This window comes from Eufriesea mexicana, unplaced genomic scaffold (genome assembly GCF_001483705.2).
Source record: "Eufriesea mexicana isolate 0111107269 unplaced genomic scaffold, ASM148370v2 scaffold752, whole genome shotgun sequence".
In the NCBI taxonomy this organism is placed as follows: domain Eukaryota; kingdom Metazoa; phylum Arthropoda; class Insecta; order Hymenoptera; family Apidae; genus Eufriesea; species Eufriesea mexicana.
Window position 1 is genome coordinate 622,400 of NW_016908891.1, and position 20,322 is coordinate 642,721.

The 20,322-nt window shown below is 29.1% G+C and overlaps 1 protein-coding gene across 3 annotated transcripts; it reads right to left on the minus strand.

Moving 5' to 3' along the window:
- Window positions 1-8,659: 8,659 nt before the first annotated feature.
- hppy (MAP4K3-like protein hppy) lies at window positions 8,660-17,033 on the minus strand. Of its 3 annotated transcripts, XM_017898775.1 has the most exons (21): window positions 16,805-16,915; window positions 16,672-16,729; window positions 15,930-16,085; window positions 15,550-15,782; window positions 15,223-15,486; window positions 14,930-15,125; window positions 14,769-14,869; window positions 14,621-14,688; window positions 13,994-14,077; window positions 13,061-13,099; window positions 12,258-12,311; window positions 11,353-11,420; window positions 10,933-11,079; window positions 10,532-10,707; window positions 10,226-10,430; window positions 9,973-10,156; window positions 9,628-9,905; window positions 9,459-9,542; window positions 9,294-9,386; window positions 9,088-9,214; window positions 8,660-8,990 (listed from the first exon to the last, which is right to left on the minus strand). In XM_017898775.1, the coding sequence occupies exons 1-21, from the start codon at window positions 16,913-16,915 to the stop codon at window positions 8,891-8,893; spliced, it is 2,826 nt and encodes a 941-aa protein (XP_017754264.1). In that variant the 3' UTR covers window positions 8,660-8,890. The 3 variants fall into 3 exon arrangements, with proteins under 3 accessions (XP_017754264.1, XP_017754266.1, XP_017754265.1); XM_017898777.1 differs by lacking the exon at window positions 10,933-11,079 and having other exon boundaries at window positions 8,891-8,990; window positions 16,805-17,033; XM_017898776.1 differs by lacking the exon at window positions 13,994-14,077 and having other exon boundaries at window positions 8,891-8,990.
- Between the last annotated feature and the right edge of the window lie 3,289 nt (window positions 17,034-20,322).

Sequence of the window (20,322 nt, forward strand, 5' to 3'; positions counted from 1 at the left end):
AACACTAGTGGAAGCACCTTATTTAAAAATGTTCTTTCCAAAGCTGGCAATCGTCTTCAGGGTTTAAGGAATACTATGAGCACGGAAACTTTAGAGTGTAGTGAAGAACTAGAGAGAACCAAGTATTTCCGTTCTTTAAGTACAGGTAAGTTAAAAAAGAAGAATAAAATGAAGCACTCAAGAGAATCCTCTTCAGATGTGGAAGAGCTTGTGGGATGCGCAGCAAGAGGTGGTTCAGATCTGAGGATCCCTTTATTGTATTATAAGCAGGGAAGCTCGAGTTTAGGTGCTCGAATCGCTCAGTCTGATTATGCAGACCCAACTGTATTATTCTTTGAAAGTAAACGACTTTGTCAGTTAGCGAACAATCAGTCACAGTCTAAGGAAGAAAAGAAGGAAGATGAGGAAAGCATTGAAAATCGGGAAAGTGAAACGGACAGTTTCTATGAAAAGTCGTTTGAAACGATTGAGAACTACGTGGACGCGGATGTTGATGACGCGTTCCGGGATAGTGCAATATTTAGCGATATTGATGAGGTCCTAGTAGCCAGGCCACTTTCGAGTCAGCCTTCTGAGGATTGTGCGCTATTTAAGAGCAAAGTGGCGCCACCAGTGCCAGCGAAGAAGAGAACAGAGTCAATCACGACAGTAAATCCCTCAGGATACAATATTATAACAACAAAATGCAAACCCAATGTGGCTCAAAAGCCTGACCATTTGAAGATTAAGTCAGTTTTCTTGAAAGGACAGCAGGAGTGTTCTAAGAATAGTTTGCAAAGCAATTACGTACGAAACAATAGCGAAGAAAAGGACGATGTGTCGGCAGGACAGAGTCAAGCTGGCTGGGTAAGGAAAATAGTGGGTCAGCTGCAGGGTCACATCGAAACGTAATTTATGCCAATGAAAGTGTACAAATCTCGTAACTGGAGCCTTGAACACAGGAATTTCACATTTGTCAATATACTTAATCCTTTTGAGATTAGAAAATATTTTAATTCAAGTATTAGTACATTTTTTTCTTTGTCATTTGATTAAAAAAAATATATATATATAATTATATAATTCGAAAAATAAATCTCGAAAGGATTAAGAAATTATTATTCACATCAGTAATACTCGTTCAAATAATTAAGAGTCACAAAGTTCATTTTCAAGTAATCTGTTAAGTACAATCTTTGAGATTATATTTTATTAGTACAATAGAAAAGAGAAAAAAAAATCGAGAATAAAATGAACGAAAGCAGAATATATAAAGAGTAACATTGATCTAGATGAAAGTCATATATTTCAATGCAAAACATAATATGTACATACAAATCTTCCTTTAACTTCATATTTGATAAAAACGTATGAATAAAGACTATATTAGTGTTATGTACACGTTACGTTTACCTTTATATTATTCGTTCCTTGTGTGAACTATTTCTTGCGCAAATATGAAGTTCTAGTGTTGAAGCACACGTTTATTGTACAACATTGAAACAAATACTGCCGAACAATTTGTCATATCATGTAAATTAGCCGTAAAAAGAACAAAACGTTATAAGTGATACTTTTAATTATTGTATGTCGCATTTAATCCGTGTCATATATAAATTTCATGTTAATAATACAGGGTAATTGGAAAAATTTATCTAAAACGTTTTTAGAAGGAAAAGATTTTAACTTTCGATAATTTAAATATTTAAATAAAATTTATTCTCTAATAAAATCATTTATAATATAAATAAATTATTACAATAAAGTGTTGATATTAAAAGTTATAGTCGCCCTGTATTGTTATGAATTTTTACGAAAAAAAATTTTATATTTTTAATGTCATTAGTCAGACTATTGTAAATCGATATACATATCGACTGAATATTTTAAGCATGATTGTACTTGCATTAACTCGTTAGGATTCAGATATCATTATTTTATTTTTCAACAATAAACGGACTCGTTTAAATAAAGAAAAAAGTTGCTCCTTATTTTTTATTTATTCTTAGAACCTAACGGGTTAAGTATTGTTTGGTTACATTTAAAAAGGTTAACAAATCCATGGTGTATTTAACTTTAGACAATAATGAACTTATGATCAAATGAGTTTATGATTTATTTGCAATTACACTATGCAAAGAATTTAGTATTTTTGCAATAAATCAGTTTAATTATTGTCACTTTTTGTTTTCATTATTTTCCGATGAGAGTAACAGAAATAAATTTTCATTTATACATTTATGTTATAAGAAGGATCCAAAGGTAGAGTTGAAGATTTAAATCATAAAATTAGATCCAAATATTACTTCAGGTAGGTTTTATTACGAGAAATGTCTATTTACAAGAGGATTCGGCTAGTCGTGTTTACAGATACAAGAGTAAATAATACATAATGTTCATAAATTAGCTTCGCAATACTGTATGTATATTTAAAAGAAAAGGAAAAGAAAAAGAAAAATAATGACTACTAGGTGAGATGCTCAATGAACTGAAAAAAACGATCATTCATTATACACATTATATACAACTGTAATAACTATATAATACATTTAACCGTTTAGTATTATCTTGAATTAGAGTTCTCTCTATTCAAAAGAATCTTTCTCTTTCAAATCTCCGTTAGTTTCGGTTACGAATATAAATATAAAGAATAAATTAAGATTCATTTCGTTTATAGAGTTTCTGCGATCGATGTTGTACACAGAAATAATCTTTGTGTTTGGCTAACAAAAAAACATCTTGTATAGCAATACAAGATAAGAAAAGTAATGCTTCAATATAACCCTTTCGTTCTGAAATCATTTTAAGTCGTTAAAATTCTTATGTTTTTAGTTACAAGATTATCGTATGCTAATTACTAAAATCAATGTTGTCCAAGTTAAAGCTCTATAACCAAACAGACTTCACTATTTTGTCTTTATTATCTATAGTAGCGCCACCTACTAACACTCTCTCTGTACAAAACAGAAACATTAGAAAATCAATAATTGTTTCCCGCCCAAATGTATCAATTTCTTTTACTAACCATGTGATGAAGCAAAAAGAGGACAAAACAGTGCAAGAAATTTTGTTCAAGAACAACATTGACTTGGATAATAAAAATTGTGCAATAGATCGCTGTACCGAAAGGGTAAGACATCAGTGTTTTCCAATTAAAAATTTTTTTTTTGAACTCCTGACATGACTTAATTACTTAGTTACTTACATTATAAAAAAATTGAAACACCAATACCAATCATGAGTCTTCTATAACTTTCTTAAGAAGTTCTTTAAAACATCGAGAAAAAATCTATAACGAAAGTATTCTTTGTAAAGAGTATTGGAAAACACTGTTGCAAACGAACTAAAGAAATTTAACGACATCGTTATCTCGTTTTTTCTATACAGCATCTCATCGAGAAGCTCCTTAAACCTAGAATTCATTTATGCGACAACGACACGGTCCTTCTATAATTTCGTTTGCAAGAATATTCTCGTTAAATTGTCACTTCTATTCGCAGCTAAAGCTTTGGTTAATAACGCGCTATTGACAGTATTGACAATTCTTATAGTTTTCCATCCTTTTCTCCTTCGAAAGAGCATGAACTAACGAAATTTCAACTTCGTTATTTACGCTAATCCTTATACTTCTTTGAACTTACATTTCTTCTTAGAAGAACATGCCTCTTAAAATATTCCGTTTTGTTTACACACTTACATTTTTAATATAAAACATAATACATAGCTGAACAAAAAATCAAATTGACTCTAAGAATGTAACTTAATAATATTGAAACAGCACCTGTGAGAATCCATGATCTATGAATCCTGAGAGTAATTCATTATGAATAACAAATATGAATCTTGTGTATTTTAATTAATTCGGTATTATTTACTAAAGAGAATAAAGCAAAAAACAATGAAGATGGTAATAAAAAAGATTATTAAATTAAAAAAATTTCTTTTTCCTTTGTAGTGTTAAGGAAACAATATGTGAATAAACAGTACTGTAATTTCATTCCTATCACTCTCAGGATTAATTAGAATCGAATATAACATTATTATTGCAGAAAAAATAACAGAATTGAAATTATGTAGAATATAAGATCTGAAAGTATCACAAGATATATAACAAATGTTTTCTTTCTATAACTTTGTAAATATAATCCTGTAATTCTTTCAGATAATTTTATATTCTCTATTGATAAGTAGAGGCAAAGCCATTGATCTGGTCAATATGGACAGGTACATGTTATCGCTGTACTATTTGTCCTACTGCTATAGAAATCTACATTGTGTATGAATTGAAAAAGAATATTAGTGATTTCATAAAAAATATTTATATAGAAAATATGAATTTTTTTTATGAAATCAACAGTTTTAATTTCATATATCAATATTCAATTCACACACAGCATACATATACATGAAGATTCAATAGAAATTAAATATCTTCAGCTATGCACTACATTCAACAAAACAGTTCTGAAGAATCTATTTAAAATTTCGTGGTCATAAGTAGAATGTGGATATGTAAAATCTGCATGTAACATGTTTCTGAGTTTTTTTGTTTTTCTTTTTCTAAATTTTTGTTTTCTAATAGTTGGTCTGGCATGGAGTATTTATAATTATTTTTTTCTTTTTATTTTCTAATACTCTTTTCCATTGTTTAGTTATTAGTATAAATGTTTTTGCATTTTGCCAGTGTACTTGTGTGTATCTCACACTGCATATTTGATGCCATGAATAAAATTATTGTCTTTAGAATAATACAAAAATTTGCCAGGTAACATTGCAGTGTCATTATTTTTGATGAAATGAAAATAATGTACGTGTATAAAAAATTATAAATGTATCTTTATACATGTACATACATTCGTCCTGAATGTCTACAAAGAATATAGAATATAGAATTTTCCTTTCATTGATTCTAGTAATCTGTGTCACACCATTATACATTTGCCCAAAAATTATCTTTAACATTTAATAATATATTGATTATATGAACACAAAGAACAAAATGTACTGTACAATTCAAAAAATGTGCTGCAACGATTTTATAACAAAGCAAAGCTTTCTTTAAAAAGCATTGATTTTACAAATGCTTAAAAGTGTATGTAAAGAATTTCTGTTATAAACATTTATATACTGAATAAGCAATAGCTTGAATTAACAACAAGCAAGATTCAAATAGTAGATAATATAAAATAATTTCTTTTAACTGCCGACATTGTAAGCACTTAATATCTCCTAATGGTATATGCTTAATAGCAAATACAAGGAAGACATTTCTTTATATACCTTTTTTTTACGAGACCTACCAATTTATATGAATAACACCTTACTAATCTTCTCCATTGTGTTGTACAATTTGATTAAACATTTCACATTTGATTGCTCAAGCACTGATTGTAATTGCATACTAAATTGCTGACACAAATGTGTAAATATACTGACACATGGACTTGCTTAATCTTATTCCCTGAAGAAACATCTCTCTTGTCTTTAAAACTACATCTGTATATATTCTCTTAAAAAACTTATTAATATTGTGAATACTTTAAGAATCATCGTCAATTTAGCATTGAAATGTGTTACTACATTTAATAATAGGACTTAAAGTAATTATCACTTTGTGTACCATGTGCGTACATGCAAGCTTCACGATGAACGAATAAATTCTATTTTATAGAGTTTATTATATTTGGAATGGAACATTTGAACAAATGTTAGGAATTGATATCTAAAGGTAATGCACAAGACAAGAGTGATATTTAAAATGGTAAAGTGAACTATTTTGGACATACTTTGAACACATGATCATTTCAATTTTTTCATTTAACAGACTGTCGGCATAAAATATTCTGTTGTTAAATACAATTTTGCTATATTTTCTCATAATAAATCAGTGGTTAGTGTTAAATTTTGCCTTAACATAAGAGGTACAGATATTAATATTTTGCAGCCATATAATCTATATATTTTGTCCATTTCATGAATTGAAATAATACTTCGTAATACAACAAATTCAGTATGTATTGAAAAAAATTTCCAAATAAGAAAATTACATTTCATTATTAAACTTCAATTGCACCACTTATGCTACTGGCAACAGATATAACATTTATGTAACATAATTATTAACCACAAACAATAAGCAGTAAGATGTTTACTATAATGACACTATTATAGTAAATTTTTCATAGCATAATACTTTCTTTAGTAATCCTACATTCTATTTACACAGCAAATCTTCATATAAAATACCAAAATATTTCAACATTTCCAAAGTAATTTTACTCTGTCAATCCTTTCTAGCTCAACTTACATTTCATTCTTGTCACTGCAAATCAATTACTTTGGTTTGCAAACTATCGATATATCGACAATGGATGGAAAAGTGCCAGATATTCACAAAATCTACTAAATGGCATCTAAAGGACACTGTCGAATTTAAATATTTTTAACATATTTAATTTTAGCTAATAATCAATGCTAAATGGCCTCAAATTACATTTCATTAGCATACCTGGCCAAATTATATTAAATTTAAATGGTATTACTATGTGATAATAATACTAAAATATAAATCTCTATACTAACAAAATTTAAACTATGGAAAAAGTATTTTTAACTTTTTTTTATATTTTAATTTCATTAGCTACTTAAATTTTCGATAATAAGTAATTGCTAAAATATTTATTATGAAATATTATTCAATGTTTCTATTAATTCTTTATAAATTTAATTCATTTAAAAATTGCTAATAACTGACCATTTTTTTTATATGTATTTTTCATTATCATTATATTTTTCAATAATAATGAAATGAGATCTATAATTGTTTGCAACATGCAAATAGTAATGTATATATTAATTCTTTTTTATTGAAACTTAAATTTTGAAAAATATGTTTAAATATAATATAACCATCTAAACTAAAATAAACGTTTAAATTCTAATATGTCTTTTATTTTATTTATCGCGTGCAAAGATGCAAATTTTTTTGCTCGTAAAAAGATGCATTTAAATTGGTCGTTTTAAAATTTCTTTCACGCTACGATATTTTGAAAAAGGTCGAAATGAGTATTAATAGCATAATCTTTAATGTACATAAAAAAATCTACTATTCTAGAAATAAATAATAATAATAATGATATTGTTCTGAAGTTTTTATGCAATTATTAATTAAAGATATAACTTACGTTATTCATCTTTGTATCGATTGTACAAAGAAACCATAAAAATATCACATAGTATCAATTGATACTAACATTAATTAAATCACTGATGTAGCTCAAATTTTACGTAATCATAAAGTACTATTTCAGATAAAATAAAAAATCTCAGATGCAAAAGAAAGATTAATTTAAAAAGCAAAACTAGATACTTAGCGTAACTTTCGCGTTAATCCTTAAGCTCTATTCTGTCCAGCACTCTTCCTCCTGAATACACAATTCACGTGTTAAGAAAGTCTTTCGCAAATGAGAAATGATATTCTCCCAGTCTTGATACCCATCACACAAAATGCACTTAATGTCATTATCTTGAAGAAGTAAGATGTTAATTTCATTGGAATTCAAATATATATATATACATATATATTTGAAATATATATAGACACATCATGCTCCTAAACTTTGAATTCATGTACAATATGAAGAAACTGTTTTGGATATTTATAATATATATCCACCAAAGCCATATATTTTTCAAAGAAAATGATGAAAGTAAATTTCAATTCTAATTTTTCTCTTTAAAATTTCAATTATCAATATTAGGCTTGATAGTTATAAACAAAAAATATTCCATGGTGCATACAATTAAAATGGTCTACAATATCTATTAAAAATGATTGTTTTGGATGAATTAATCTTTAAGACTCTATTATACATATTTCTTAAAATAAATAATTTATGATTGCCATCATAAACTACTTTGCAATTTATACTGTATATTTATAGTACAATCATCCAAAATTAGAGACACTGATGAACGCAATGTCTTATTAAAATAACTTTGATGCAAAGGCCCAATGCCTATCAAAGTAAAACTTATACAAAAGAACATGATATATATTGCATTGAATACACGTGTTTCAATTTCACACTTCTTCTTTTTATGCAAGAAAAATATATTTGGAACTGCCATTTGATAAATATTATACTTTTATACACATGATAATTAATTTGTATTTTAATCGTTGTCTTTGTTGCTTTCTGTTTTATTTTCGAATATATTAATCTACTTAAACTACTTTTGGCCAACATTTTCTATGACTCATACAAAGTTTAGATGAGAAGCTTATGATGATACAATTAATTTATCTCAAAGATTGTGGATGTTTTACATTATCTAAAAATTATTCTAAAAATATAAATATCCGTGTATCTACAAGTAATTATAGTTATATATGCATGGTTCTCATTGTGTAAGACCCGTGAATGTAAAAGAATGAATCAGAAATGGAAAAAATTATTAAAATCAAATTTAGTGTTCATCATTGGCTAAATCTTTACTATAATAATGAATGCCAATTTGAACAGTATAAGTTTTATTTTGCCAGGCATAAGGCCGAATTTACATATTATTTTAAATATATCGTGTTTCTTCTTAATAATCTGTTCACTGTGATCTCCATTCAAATTTTGAAGATCACTAATTCTAAATCTGTCTTCATTAAAAAGTTTTTTCTCGGCAAATAACCAGTCTATGCAGCAATGACTATATGGAGAACAGTGACGAATGACGTGTGTATGTGTGTACGTTGATTTCATTCATATGCACTTTAAAACAGGATAATTAACAATTCTCTTACCAACATCGAGCACTGCCTCTCAGAACAGTCACGTTTTACTTTACACGCAGTCAATAAGAATCACAAGTCACTTGTGATACTTTATATCTGCACATTTAGTTGGAAGATAAGAACTTAGTAACTGGCTTCGTGCCCAGCTAGTATATACAAATCTGCGCCCTCAGATTCAGTCAAAGTACCTGATTGAACCAGGTGGCTTTCCAACATCACAACTCTGTCAAATGAAAAGCAAGAAATTTTTTATTTTTTAAATGTTAAAATATTCAAATTTAAAATATTTAGAAAATGTTTCATACACGATAGATACATACTTATCTGATCCAAGTAATCTGTACATCCTACTCGGATCACTGATTTCTTGTGTAATTTCGCCATTTTTGAAACTTCTACCTTGCATGCCATACTTGTGGAATGCTAATACACTATCTGGTAAACAAACTAAAACAAAAAAATAGTTATAAAATCTATTTTAAACTATAACAAAATAAAAACAATTATTTGTTTTAAATAAGCTTACTAATGGATTCAATTTGAAAGTTAAAATGTAACTCCGACATGTGCTTTCTGCTCGATCTAGGCTTTCCTTGTAGCGTTACCACCTTTACCACATCTATAAAAGAAAGGTACATATGTGTTATTAGTCTTCAAAGAATATTATAAATCAATTTTTTGTTATGCTTACTATCGTAACAGACTAAAATCGCATTTTTTTCTAGTTGAGTAACATTGATAACATGAAGGTTTTCTCTTCTCAGTATCACAGTGGCTGTAAAGAAATCATTTTTAAATTAGAAAGAGGATAAAACAATATTTTTTTAACTTATTTAATATATGAACACAAAAAGACGAACCAGAACCATCCATATCTTCCAATTCATCACTGTGAAACCAACTTGCTCCCGAATTCATATTAATTAAATCCAATTTTAATCTGTTTTGTTGATATGGTTGTTTTACAGATACGCATACCATCGGATACTCCATTTCGGGTGTGATAATAATTTCGAACACGTTTAACGGTGACGGCAGTGTACAATCGAAATGTTTTAACAACATAAACTTATTAAGAGGATCGTACCATTGCATTAAAAATATTCCAGTTGGCATTGCACCACACAAATATTTATACCTACATTAAATATATTATTATTTCATATATATATCAATTAAAGTAAAGTAAATATTTATCAATTTACCCGTTATATGGATTTCTTCCAACACAACATTTAGTACAACCTTTTGTATCTGGTACTTTAGTAGTTAAAGCAAATTTTCTAGGTACCAATCTCTCAGGTATTTTATTCATATGCAATGAAAACCTATGGGTTTGTTTGCTTTGCATTGCTAATAAATCGTGTCTATACAATTGAGGAGTTTTTCCTAAAATTTAAAAGTACTGTATATGTGATAATTAAAGTACCATATTTATATCAATAATTAATAACTTACCAGATAAAGACATGAGGACATCTTTAATAACATACATCCAAATCGTACGTCTCGGATATAATTGATCTATCGCAGTTTCGTGAAGTTCGTTCAGGTTTAAATTATAAATCCCCTCTTCTGCCGCAATTAATAGATGCTGATCTCTTGTATCTGGATGAATCCAACTCGCAGTACAATGTATTCTTAACGGACAACCATTAAAAACCTAAATAAAAATTGTTATTTATTTCAGTCACAAAATTATCAAGTTTTAAAATTCACTAAATAAAGTAAATAAAATTAATGGCAAGAATATGTCAAACTAACTTTTGAAAAACATGCACCCATATGAACCTTGGGTGTAGGTGGTAAACCATTACTGATGGGCCTAGGAGGTGTATGGCGTTTCCTGTCCCTTCTCCTTGGAGGAACAGGAGGAGTATCAGATAATAAATCTGGACTCATACTTTCTCTATCTCCATCATTCGGCATCTCACTTTGACCTAGGTAAAATTCTTCTACTCATTAGATTAACTATTTTTAATTGAGTAGAATCGATGGAACAATTATTTTCGAAAATAATAAAATATTATAAGCAAGTCTTAAAGTAATACTACATAATTTAGCAGTGTTAGTATAAACTTATGAAAATTGAAAATGAAGAGTGAATACTATTTCGTTTAATGTATTTTAATTTAAATAATTTTAACTTAAAAGTTAATTCCTACCATTTGATTGAGGGGATTCATCTCTAGGACCACTGTCCGAGAGAGATCGTTGACGTTGCCCATTGACAGCGGCTAAAGATTGAGTACTGCTCACCAGACCATACAACTCGTCCACAGAGCTGTGTCGTCTGGGACTTGCTTGTGATCCTAAGCACCGAATCTACATTTTATACTACTACCACGTCACCTCCGAAAATCTCACAATTTCCAAATTAGTTATATACATTATCAAACTACTGTGAGACTAATACTGAGCTTGAAACTAATAGGCTAATTAGTCATTTTAATCAGATTGAGATTTAGATATTTATAGGAAATAATTAGCTAAAATTAATATCAGTTAATACAAGATCTTGTGCAGTATTACATTTTGATAAAATTACAAATAATAAATTATTACTACAAAAAATATGTGCTTACCTGCCATATTATAATATGGACAATGTACTTCGCAATCATTTGATGATTCCCCAAGAGGAAGAGTAGCTCTGCAAAAGAACAAATAGACCAACAAATGTTAAAAAATATTACATATCAAGAAAAATAAATATTAGAATCTTTTTTAAACAAGTGCTACTAATGTTAGTAAATTATAAATAATTTTTAAATAATAATCGGGAAATATATATTATTATCGATAACAATAATAACAACAACAATAGTAATAATAATACCAATAATAATAACAATAATAATAATAATAATCATAATTGGTTAAAAATTAAAAAAAGGAGCATGATTTATGAAATTGAAAAAATGCATTGGAAAAATATGTTAGAGGGCAAAAGAATTACAGTGGATGAAACCAACATGTATGAGATCATGTAATTTTAAAGCATTTGTTACTACACTATTTAGTAAGCACTTAAAAGTGTTTCTTTCTTTCTTCTTTTTTTTCCTTTTTTTTTTTTTTTTTTTTTTTTTTTTTTTTGGGGGTTTTTTAAAAGAAAGAGGTGGTGCTCAGGAAATATGAAATGTTTAAGCAAAGAGTGATCACAATTGAATATATTGATACAATATTTACCAATAAACTTCAGGGAAAATACAACTACTGTAACTATATGAGTTTTCTTCAGAACATTTGATTTTTTATATACTTTATGTACATTTAATTTTATAGCATAGATAAAATACTTTATCATCCTATATAATTGTTAATAAAAAAATATACCAATTATTTTGAAGTTATATTTAAACATTTATAAAAACAATTTGTTCTGAGTAAAAGGCAAGTGTTACTCTCAGCCAAAGTAACAAAATCAACTGAACTGTGTCTACAACCAAAAGATGAAACAGCTTACTATTACATTTTATCATTTACTTACTGCAGGGAATATAGCTGGTCGCAATGCCCACCAACCATCGACATTGCATTCCCCCTGCACATATGAAACTATAATCATATACTATAAAACAATTACATATTTTTTTGTTATTAATCCTGTGGAATTTTTCATCAATATTTTTATAATTAAATTTTTTATATACAAAATAATTCTTTTATCTTATGAGGGATACAAGGGCAATTTTTCAGCCAAAATGATACATAGCTACTTCAAACATCAATGAGGGATATAATGTAGTAACACTTATTACCATAACTAATTAATTGGGTACCTCTTCATTTGCTTTTATCATAGTTGATCTCTTGTTATCACAAAATTACAAAACATAGTTTAAACATATATTCAAAATTGTAATATCTGTAACAGATATATAAACTTCCACCACCAATATGGTTAACAGTTTAAAACTTATTCTACAAAAAGAAATTACATGCAATAATCAACTTTAAAAATATCTACCACAAAAGAGCTATATTTCAAAAGTATGAGCTCTGAAATTACACTATTTACACGCATATTTTAAATATTAATAGTTAGCATTATAGGGTATATAAATAAAAATTGACTAATAAAAAGAATCAAAGAAATGCATAATGCAAAGAAGCTTTAATTAATTTAAATGCTTCACATAAGATGCAAAAGAAGGGGTGTTAAAAAAGTTAGAATGTAGATTAATAAATTAGTACGAAGCTGCGGTAAAAACAAAATAGTTTTAATGCGAGGCAATAGGAAGTATATGTGCAAGGTGCAAGGTGCAAGGGAAAAGGGTTACCTGCCAATACCTTAGCAACAACTCCTCATCAATGTACTGCAATAGACTCCTGTTGGGAGAAATTATTAAAATTACAAACTGATCAGAGAAATTAAAGCTATGAGAATTAAAATGAGTTATGAAATTCAGATAAGGATTAGACGTAATATAAGGATAAAGTAATAACTATTTTAAGCTATTATTCTAATTGAAGATTACGATTTAATAATTACCATTAGATTATTTTTATCCGATAAATAAAATGTATATTGTAAAAATTTGCCATATCTGGTACAAATTTTATTGTTTTATTAAATCGTATTATTTTATAAATTATTAATTGATTACCGAATGCATAAAGATACCAATGAAAGATATATACAAAACATTACGATCGTAAATAATACTTCAGATAAAAATATGGAAATAAATTTAACAAGACAAAAAGATCTTTATGTAAAAATAAAATACGAGTGTAACGATAATACTTACGCAATGGGACTAGTGAATACATCAAGACCTTTTTGAACTTTCGCTTTAATCATGCAGTACTTAAACTAATCGATATTGATCATCATGCACATTTTGTGATATGTATTATTTTAAAAAATTAAACATTTGTAGAATATAAGTAACTAACATAAAAAGATTAATCATTTGTGTATTATAATACCTATAAAAAATAATCAAATATAAAGAAAAGATCTATAAACACTAATTTCATGCTTTAAATTTTTAGTGTAAATTTTTAACGTTCTATGTCAATAATTAAAATAGCATGCATATCTATTAAAAAAAAAAAAAAAGGAAAAAAACGAAATACATTTCTTTTGATATTAAATCAAATACATCATTACATCTTATTTGTAGCTTCATTAATATATTTATTCAGATGATATTAATTTTCCAGGTCACAATCCAAAATTTTATAATATCTTCACACCAACTACCTGTATTTTATTACCTTAAACTCATATGAAATATCTCTGTGCCTGTTTTGCTTCGACGCGACTCTCTACTATCTGTTGTAACGTTAGCGCCAACAGTACTGATACAAAAATAAACTATATCATGTCTAGGAAAGCTATAGAATGATATAAAAATCATTATGTAAGGCAACCAGAATTTCGTAAATCTTTTTATTAATTTTTTAAATGGCGCAAAGAATATAAATTATGCAAAAAATTTAATTGCTATATATTTTTTTTAAGAAGTTTTAATATTTTTCGAAAATAGATCGAATTGTTAGATCTTTAGAAGCATTAAATTTGCATATTTACTTTTTGCTCTTTTCTATTAATAATTGATGCACAGTATGCAAAGCAGAAGCAGACGTGCCATATGCAATTTGACATTTGTTAGACCAAAATTGCTGTTTTGCTTTACATAGTTCTGAACTGTATAATAAGATAAAAATTTGTATAAAATCTTACAAATAGTAATTATTAATTACTATGCTGTTTAGAAGATGGCTCAGAACAAAACAGCAATTACCATATTAGTGGAAGGATCTTCAGCATCCCCTCCCTGATTTTATCAAAATGATATATCAACTTACATAGTCAAATACATTTATTTAAAATATACTTACTTTTCCTGTACATCCTCAAACGCTGTCCCAATGCCGCAATCTGGGTGAACATCACAGTTATGAACAGCCTAAATAATTAAATATAAAAATATTATTTTAAATAATATATTTAAAAATATAAAAACTTTTTTTATAAAACGTGAATTACCTTGACATTATTCATAATGTCCATAATATTCCATGATGGAGTAGCATCCACTGGTGGAGAAATTGCGTCTCTTTGTAGTGTTCCATCAATATTAATTTGGTCTGTAACATACATGTAATTTATACTTATACAAGAAATAATATTTGAGTATTGCTTTTTACCATCACTGTCTAATTGTGGTATAGGACTTTTTGGTCTAGGTCTAGCAGTGTGACGTGATGCTATCCTTTGTGGAACATTAGGTACAGCTCCATCTTCATCTGCTTCTAAATCAGTGAACATATGACTAGGATTCGATACTTTTTGTAATAATTCTAGAGCTAAACTTTTACTCATTTCTCCTTGAAAAAATGCATGCTGAAATAAAATTTTGTATTAAGAATAAAATATTTCATTGTCAATTTATTTCGATCTATTACAGTATACATTATGTGCATTAAAAAGAGAAAATAACCTGCAATAACTTTTCGGCGGTCGGTCGTTTTTTAGGATTTTTAGTTAAAGCAACTTTTACGAAATTATGAAATGTTGGACTCCACATGTCACGATGTTTTAACGTTGGTGGTTTAAAACCAGATTTAGACATAAGAAAAAGTGCTCTCATTGGATGTAGATCAAACATTGGTGGTTGCAATTCAGCTAACTCTATAGCGGTAATTCCACATGCCCAAATATCACAAAGTTGATTATAACCACCTTTCCTTTCTACAGCTGCAACCTGTAAGCTCTTAAATGTAGACCTTTAAAAAGTTTATAAAAATATTCAAAAGAATTAAAATACCTCAGGTGCCATCCAATAGGGAGTACCGATAAAACTTTTCCTTTTATTAATAGTTGCAGTAATCTGGGCTGATACTCCAAAATCAGCTAATTTGACATCACCACTTTCAGTCAGTAATATATTGGCACCTTTAATATCACGATGCATTTTACCCATGCTGTGCAAATAAGCCAATCCCAAAAGAGTTTCTCGGCACATATATGCTATTTGTATTTCTGATAATGGTCCAGTTACTATAGTAGCATTAAAATATTTATTGTATTATGATATATATTTTAATACTACAATATATATTTAATGTGATTCTATCGCAAATATTTTTTTTGTATGTTAATTAAATGATTTTAAGTATTACAAAAGAATACCAATAAAGAACCTACTGTGATATATATCTTGTAGGGAACCACCACCACAATATTCCATACAAATCCATAATTTATCCCTTCTTAAGTAACTTCCATAATAGGCAATAATATTAGGATGTCTACAATCTTTCATCATTAAAATTTCTTGTTGAATTATTGCAAAATCATCCCCTAAAACATTTAAATAATATAGACATTATGTAAATGTTTAACCATGCTGTATGATCTTGTAATATTTGTTAAAGAGAATATTTATTAAATTATATATCAAACTTGATATTTCAATAATATAATAAAGTTTGAATGATAGTAAATCAAAGGAACATCATATTAAAATGCATTTTATTAATATACATATGTAAAACAAGTAACCATAAACAAATTAACAAATACAATTTATTTATTAATGAAAAGAAAATACTGATTTATGAGTGTTTTGTGTATTATTATCAAACATAAATAAACAAGCTTGTAAGCTTTTTTAAAATATATTCTTACTGAAAAATTATAAATACAAAGAGGAATGACGAAAAAACGGTGCAAGATGTATACAATCATTGTTTGTCTAATTGTAACTTGGTTGCAAAAAGCAGTGTGAGAAGCAGTCTGAAATCCAGCTTAATCAGCTTTTTTAAATCATTCAAAGTAGATCTAGAATGCAAGTTGTCACTTGAAACGACGCTAATTCTGTAAAATCTTTAGTGAATAAAAACTTGAAAGGTTTGCAAAAACAGGCCGATAAACTAGGGAAACATACCTGGTTCCAACTTGATAACCTTAATTGCGGCGAGGTCATTCATGGAAAGTCTTTTTGCCTATTGAACAAATTGTATAACGCATAAATACAACGAGTTCTATCGTAAATAAAAAGACTCCATGAACGGACAAACCTTATAAACATCTCCGTACGTTCCGCTGCCTATCCTCTGAATGAGCTCGTACTCATCCTGTGGATTTCTTCGGCTTATGTCACTGGATAACGCGTTAGCGTTCAAAGCCATTCTAAAACACAGATTCCTGTCGGTTTACCAGCTAACAAGCGTAATTAATATCTACAAAAGAAGATTAACGTTAAAGTGTAAAAACACATTTGTTCGTTAGAATGTCACTTTCGTCGAAACGTCGCCATTGTTCACAACAGCTCTGAGGTTAGTCACGACTAGGTAAGCGGTTCTTGCGATACATCGATTAGTCGATCTTGCATCTCGTAATGAACACACCAAAAGTTGTATTTTTTTATTTATAGTTTTTATTTTTTTTCTTTCTTAAATATTTGTTATATTCAGTTTTGACAGTTTCCAAAAATTTTACAAACCAACAGTTGAAACTTAAAAATTTGTGTGAAAGTATATTAATATACCACAAATATATTTATATTTTTCCATATAAAAAACAATTGTTCAAAAACTAAATGAATATTTTATATTTAATAAAGATAAAAATTGTAACAATCTTTAAGCCGTACAAGATTTCAAAGATACTGAATAATTTGGTATTAGTGAAAGCGATAAAGTTGATAGTACAATATTATGAACATACGTCAGAGATAAATGTTACCTTAAATAGATAACCTGCATTTTTTAGGCATGCGTAAAGATAACATAGTACATAAATGAACATGATAAAGGTAAAATTTAATTATATTTTTTATAATATGAGTAGTTTAATTTTGATCTACTTTGTACTGATAAATAACACTGTTCAACACGAATCTTAATCTATACTATTTATTAGGTAACTTTTGTAGAATTCAATTTTTTAAAAAATACACCTGTAATCGAAATTGCTCTATCATTTTCAGTTTTCGAAAATTGTGAGTTTCTCTAAACCACACGACTATTGATTAAAGTGAAGTTTTACATAAAAAGTAAAAACGTTAGGAGGTTCATTATTGCCTTAATGTGGGTAATAATTATTTATCATCGAAGTTTAAGAATAAATCTCCGAATGTACTTTCCATGTATGTCCTTGCAATTTACAAAAAATTCGTTATTTAACACAAATTTGCTGCATAGTAGCGTCTTGTTAACAAATAAATTTTAACCGAACTATAAGATGACTACTTCATTTCAGCCCAAAATCATGGAAATTCATATTATAGAAGTACGAATGTAGTTGAAGTTTATAAAACATATATAAATTACCAAATTTATCATTAATAATAAATTAAAATTGTGAATAACAAATTTCTTAAAGCAAACATATATTTAATAGAAATGCATCACGCAAATATATATTCTAAAAGCATAAATAAAATTTATATATTTTTATATTTATTGTTAGTAACAAATTAATAATGTTACTAACAAATTGTTCAAGACGAAAATTTATAACAAAAGTGAAAAAATTAATAAACTTGTGACTATTACATGAATTTATAACTTACTCGTGTTAAAATGTACCAACAATTTGCAAAAAGTTTAAAAATTATTACACCGATTGTTAATAACAAATTAATATTATTATTAAAAAATCGTTTGCAACGTAAATTTTTCATAACAGTAAAAAAATGACTAAATTATAGGCTATTAGAGCGGGAAAATAATAATTAATGGAATTAGCGTAATTAGAATATTTTCAATTAGGGTGGGGGTGCTCGGCCGATCGAAGGCTATATAAAGGGCGACGTGACGCAGCAAAATTCATTTGTCAGTTCGACTTCGGAAGTGTAACATCTAATTTTTCCTTGTGCGCGAGGGGTGGGGGTCCGAAGTAAGGTTGGGGATGGCTACCCCACCCTCACCGCACCTCATTAAACAATTTACTAATTATTTTCTTTTTTGTTTCCAGATATTAATTTTTTTTCTTTCAGGTTTTAATTATTTTCTCTTGTTTTAGAATTTAATTATTTCTTTTTCTTTCAGATGTTATTTTTTCGTTCCTATTTATTTTTATTTGAGAATTCGAATATTTCGTATAATATTCGAATGTCTCATCGTTAGGTTGTTTGTGTTTCATCGTTGGGTTGTTCATGTCTCATCGTTGCATTGTCAATAACTTTTATATTTCAGGTCTAATTTATTTTCTTTCAGGTTTTAATTATACTTCTCTTTCCGCAATTTATTTTTTCGTTTCTATTCATCTTCATTCGGACATTCGAATATTTCGCATAATATTCGAATATTTCGTCGTTGGTTTGTTCATATTTCATAGTCGGTTTGTTTCTCTTTCATAGGTGGGTTGTTCCTTCCACTTGGTTAATCTTCATGGTTTCTATTCATTCGTTTCCTTTCTTCCTACTAATCCATTTCTTTTCAGGTTTATATTAACAATAATATATTCTGTTTTAGCTTTTAGGTTTCTCAAGATTCTCAAGTTTCCTCAACATTTCATTTGCGACGCCTCAATGGATGACGCGGGATGCATGTGTTTAGACCTAAATAGTTATAAGCAGTTATAAGATAGATGCCTAGGATAAGTTTCATGTGCGTGCTCTCTGTATAAAGGTACGCTACCTAACTTGGAGCGAAATATATCAAATCTCTATCCTCTATCCTCCTCGTTTACCAAATAGAACATAATTGTTATCGCGATAATCGCGATCGTTCTTAAGTACCGACTAGCCTGCGCGACGTACTCCCATGTACTTGATAACTTCATGTTTTGTAAGTCATCCAAACGATTCGTTCCGACACTCACCCTCGCCACTGCCACCCTTGTCACGCATCGGTTCTAGGGTGGTCGGCGGGCTGGCACTCATCTGGGACAATTCGAGGGTCTGTCGGCCCTAGTCGTCTTGGGCACCAGCGCGTGCACGACCGGGGTATGGGCCCTGTAGCCGTGACATTGCACATGGGCCTGCGGTCAGACCCCATGGGATGATTAATTTCTCCCCCATGTGGCAGGAGCCTGCGTGACCGGCTACAGGGTCTCGCTAGGGATCCTCGGCTTGATTTTGGATGTTTCGTTGGTTCGTCGATCGCTCTCGTTCGCGAGTAAGTCATGGCAGGGTCTGTGGTGGCTGGGTGGGCTAGGTGTGATCGGGAGGGTGCCGAGGCATGAAGTTGTCTTGTACACGAGAGTACGTCTCGTAAGTTAGTCGGTCTTTCGAATAATCGCGATTTCGTTCGGGCGCGTCGCGATTTTCTATTAGCTTGCGTGTTTGATATTTCATTCCCTATTTTTATGGGAACTTGAAAATATCTTAGCGTTGCGACAGTAGAGTTTCAGTATACCGAACCGAAACCCCTTTTGTAAGACACGAAATATAATAAAGTGTCAGTAGAGTCATTTTAACTTAATTCGCTCCAAGTTAGATTAGGGTACCTTTGATACAGGTAGCGCCAGCAGGCTGCGCCACTAGGGCGCATGTCGGGTCTCGATGCGTAGCCACCACCTCGTGGTAAGACCTGGTAATTGGTATCGCTTTCCAAAGAATAATTTTTGGAAAACGATACCAAGCTAAGAG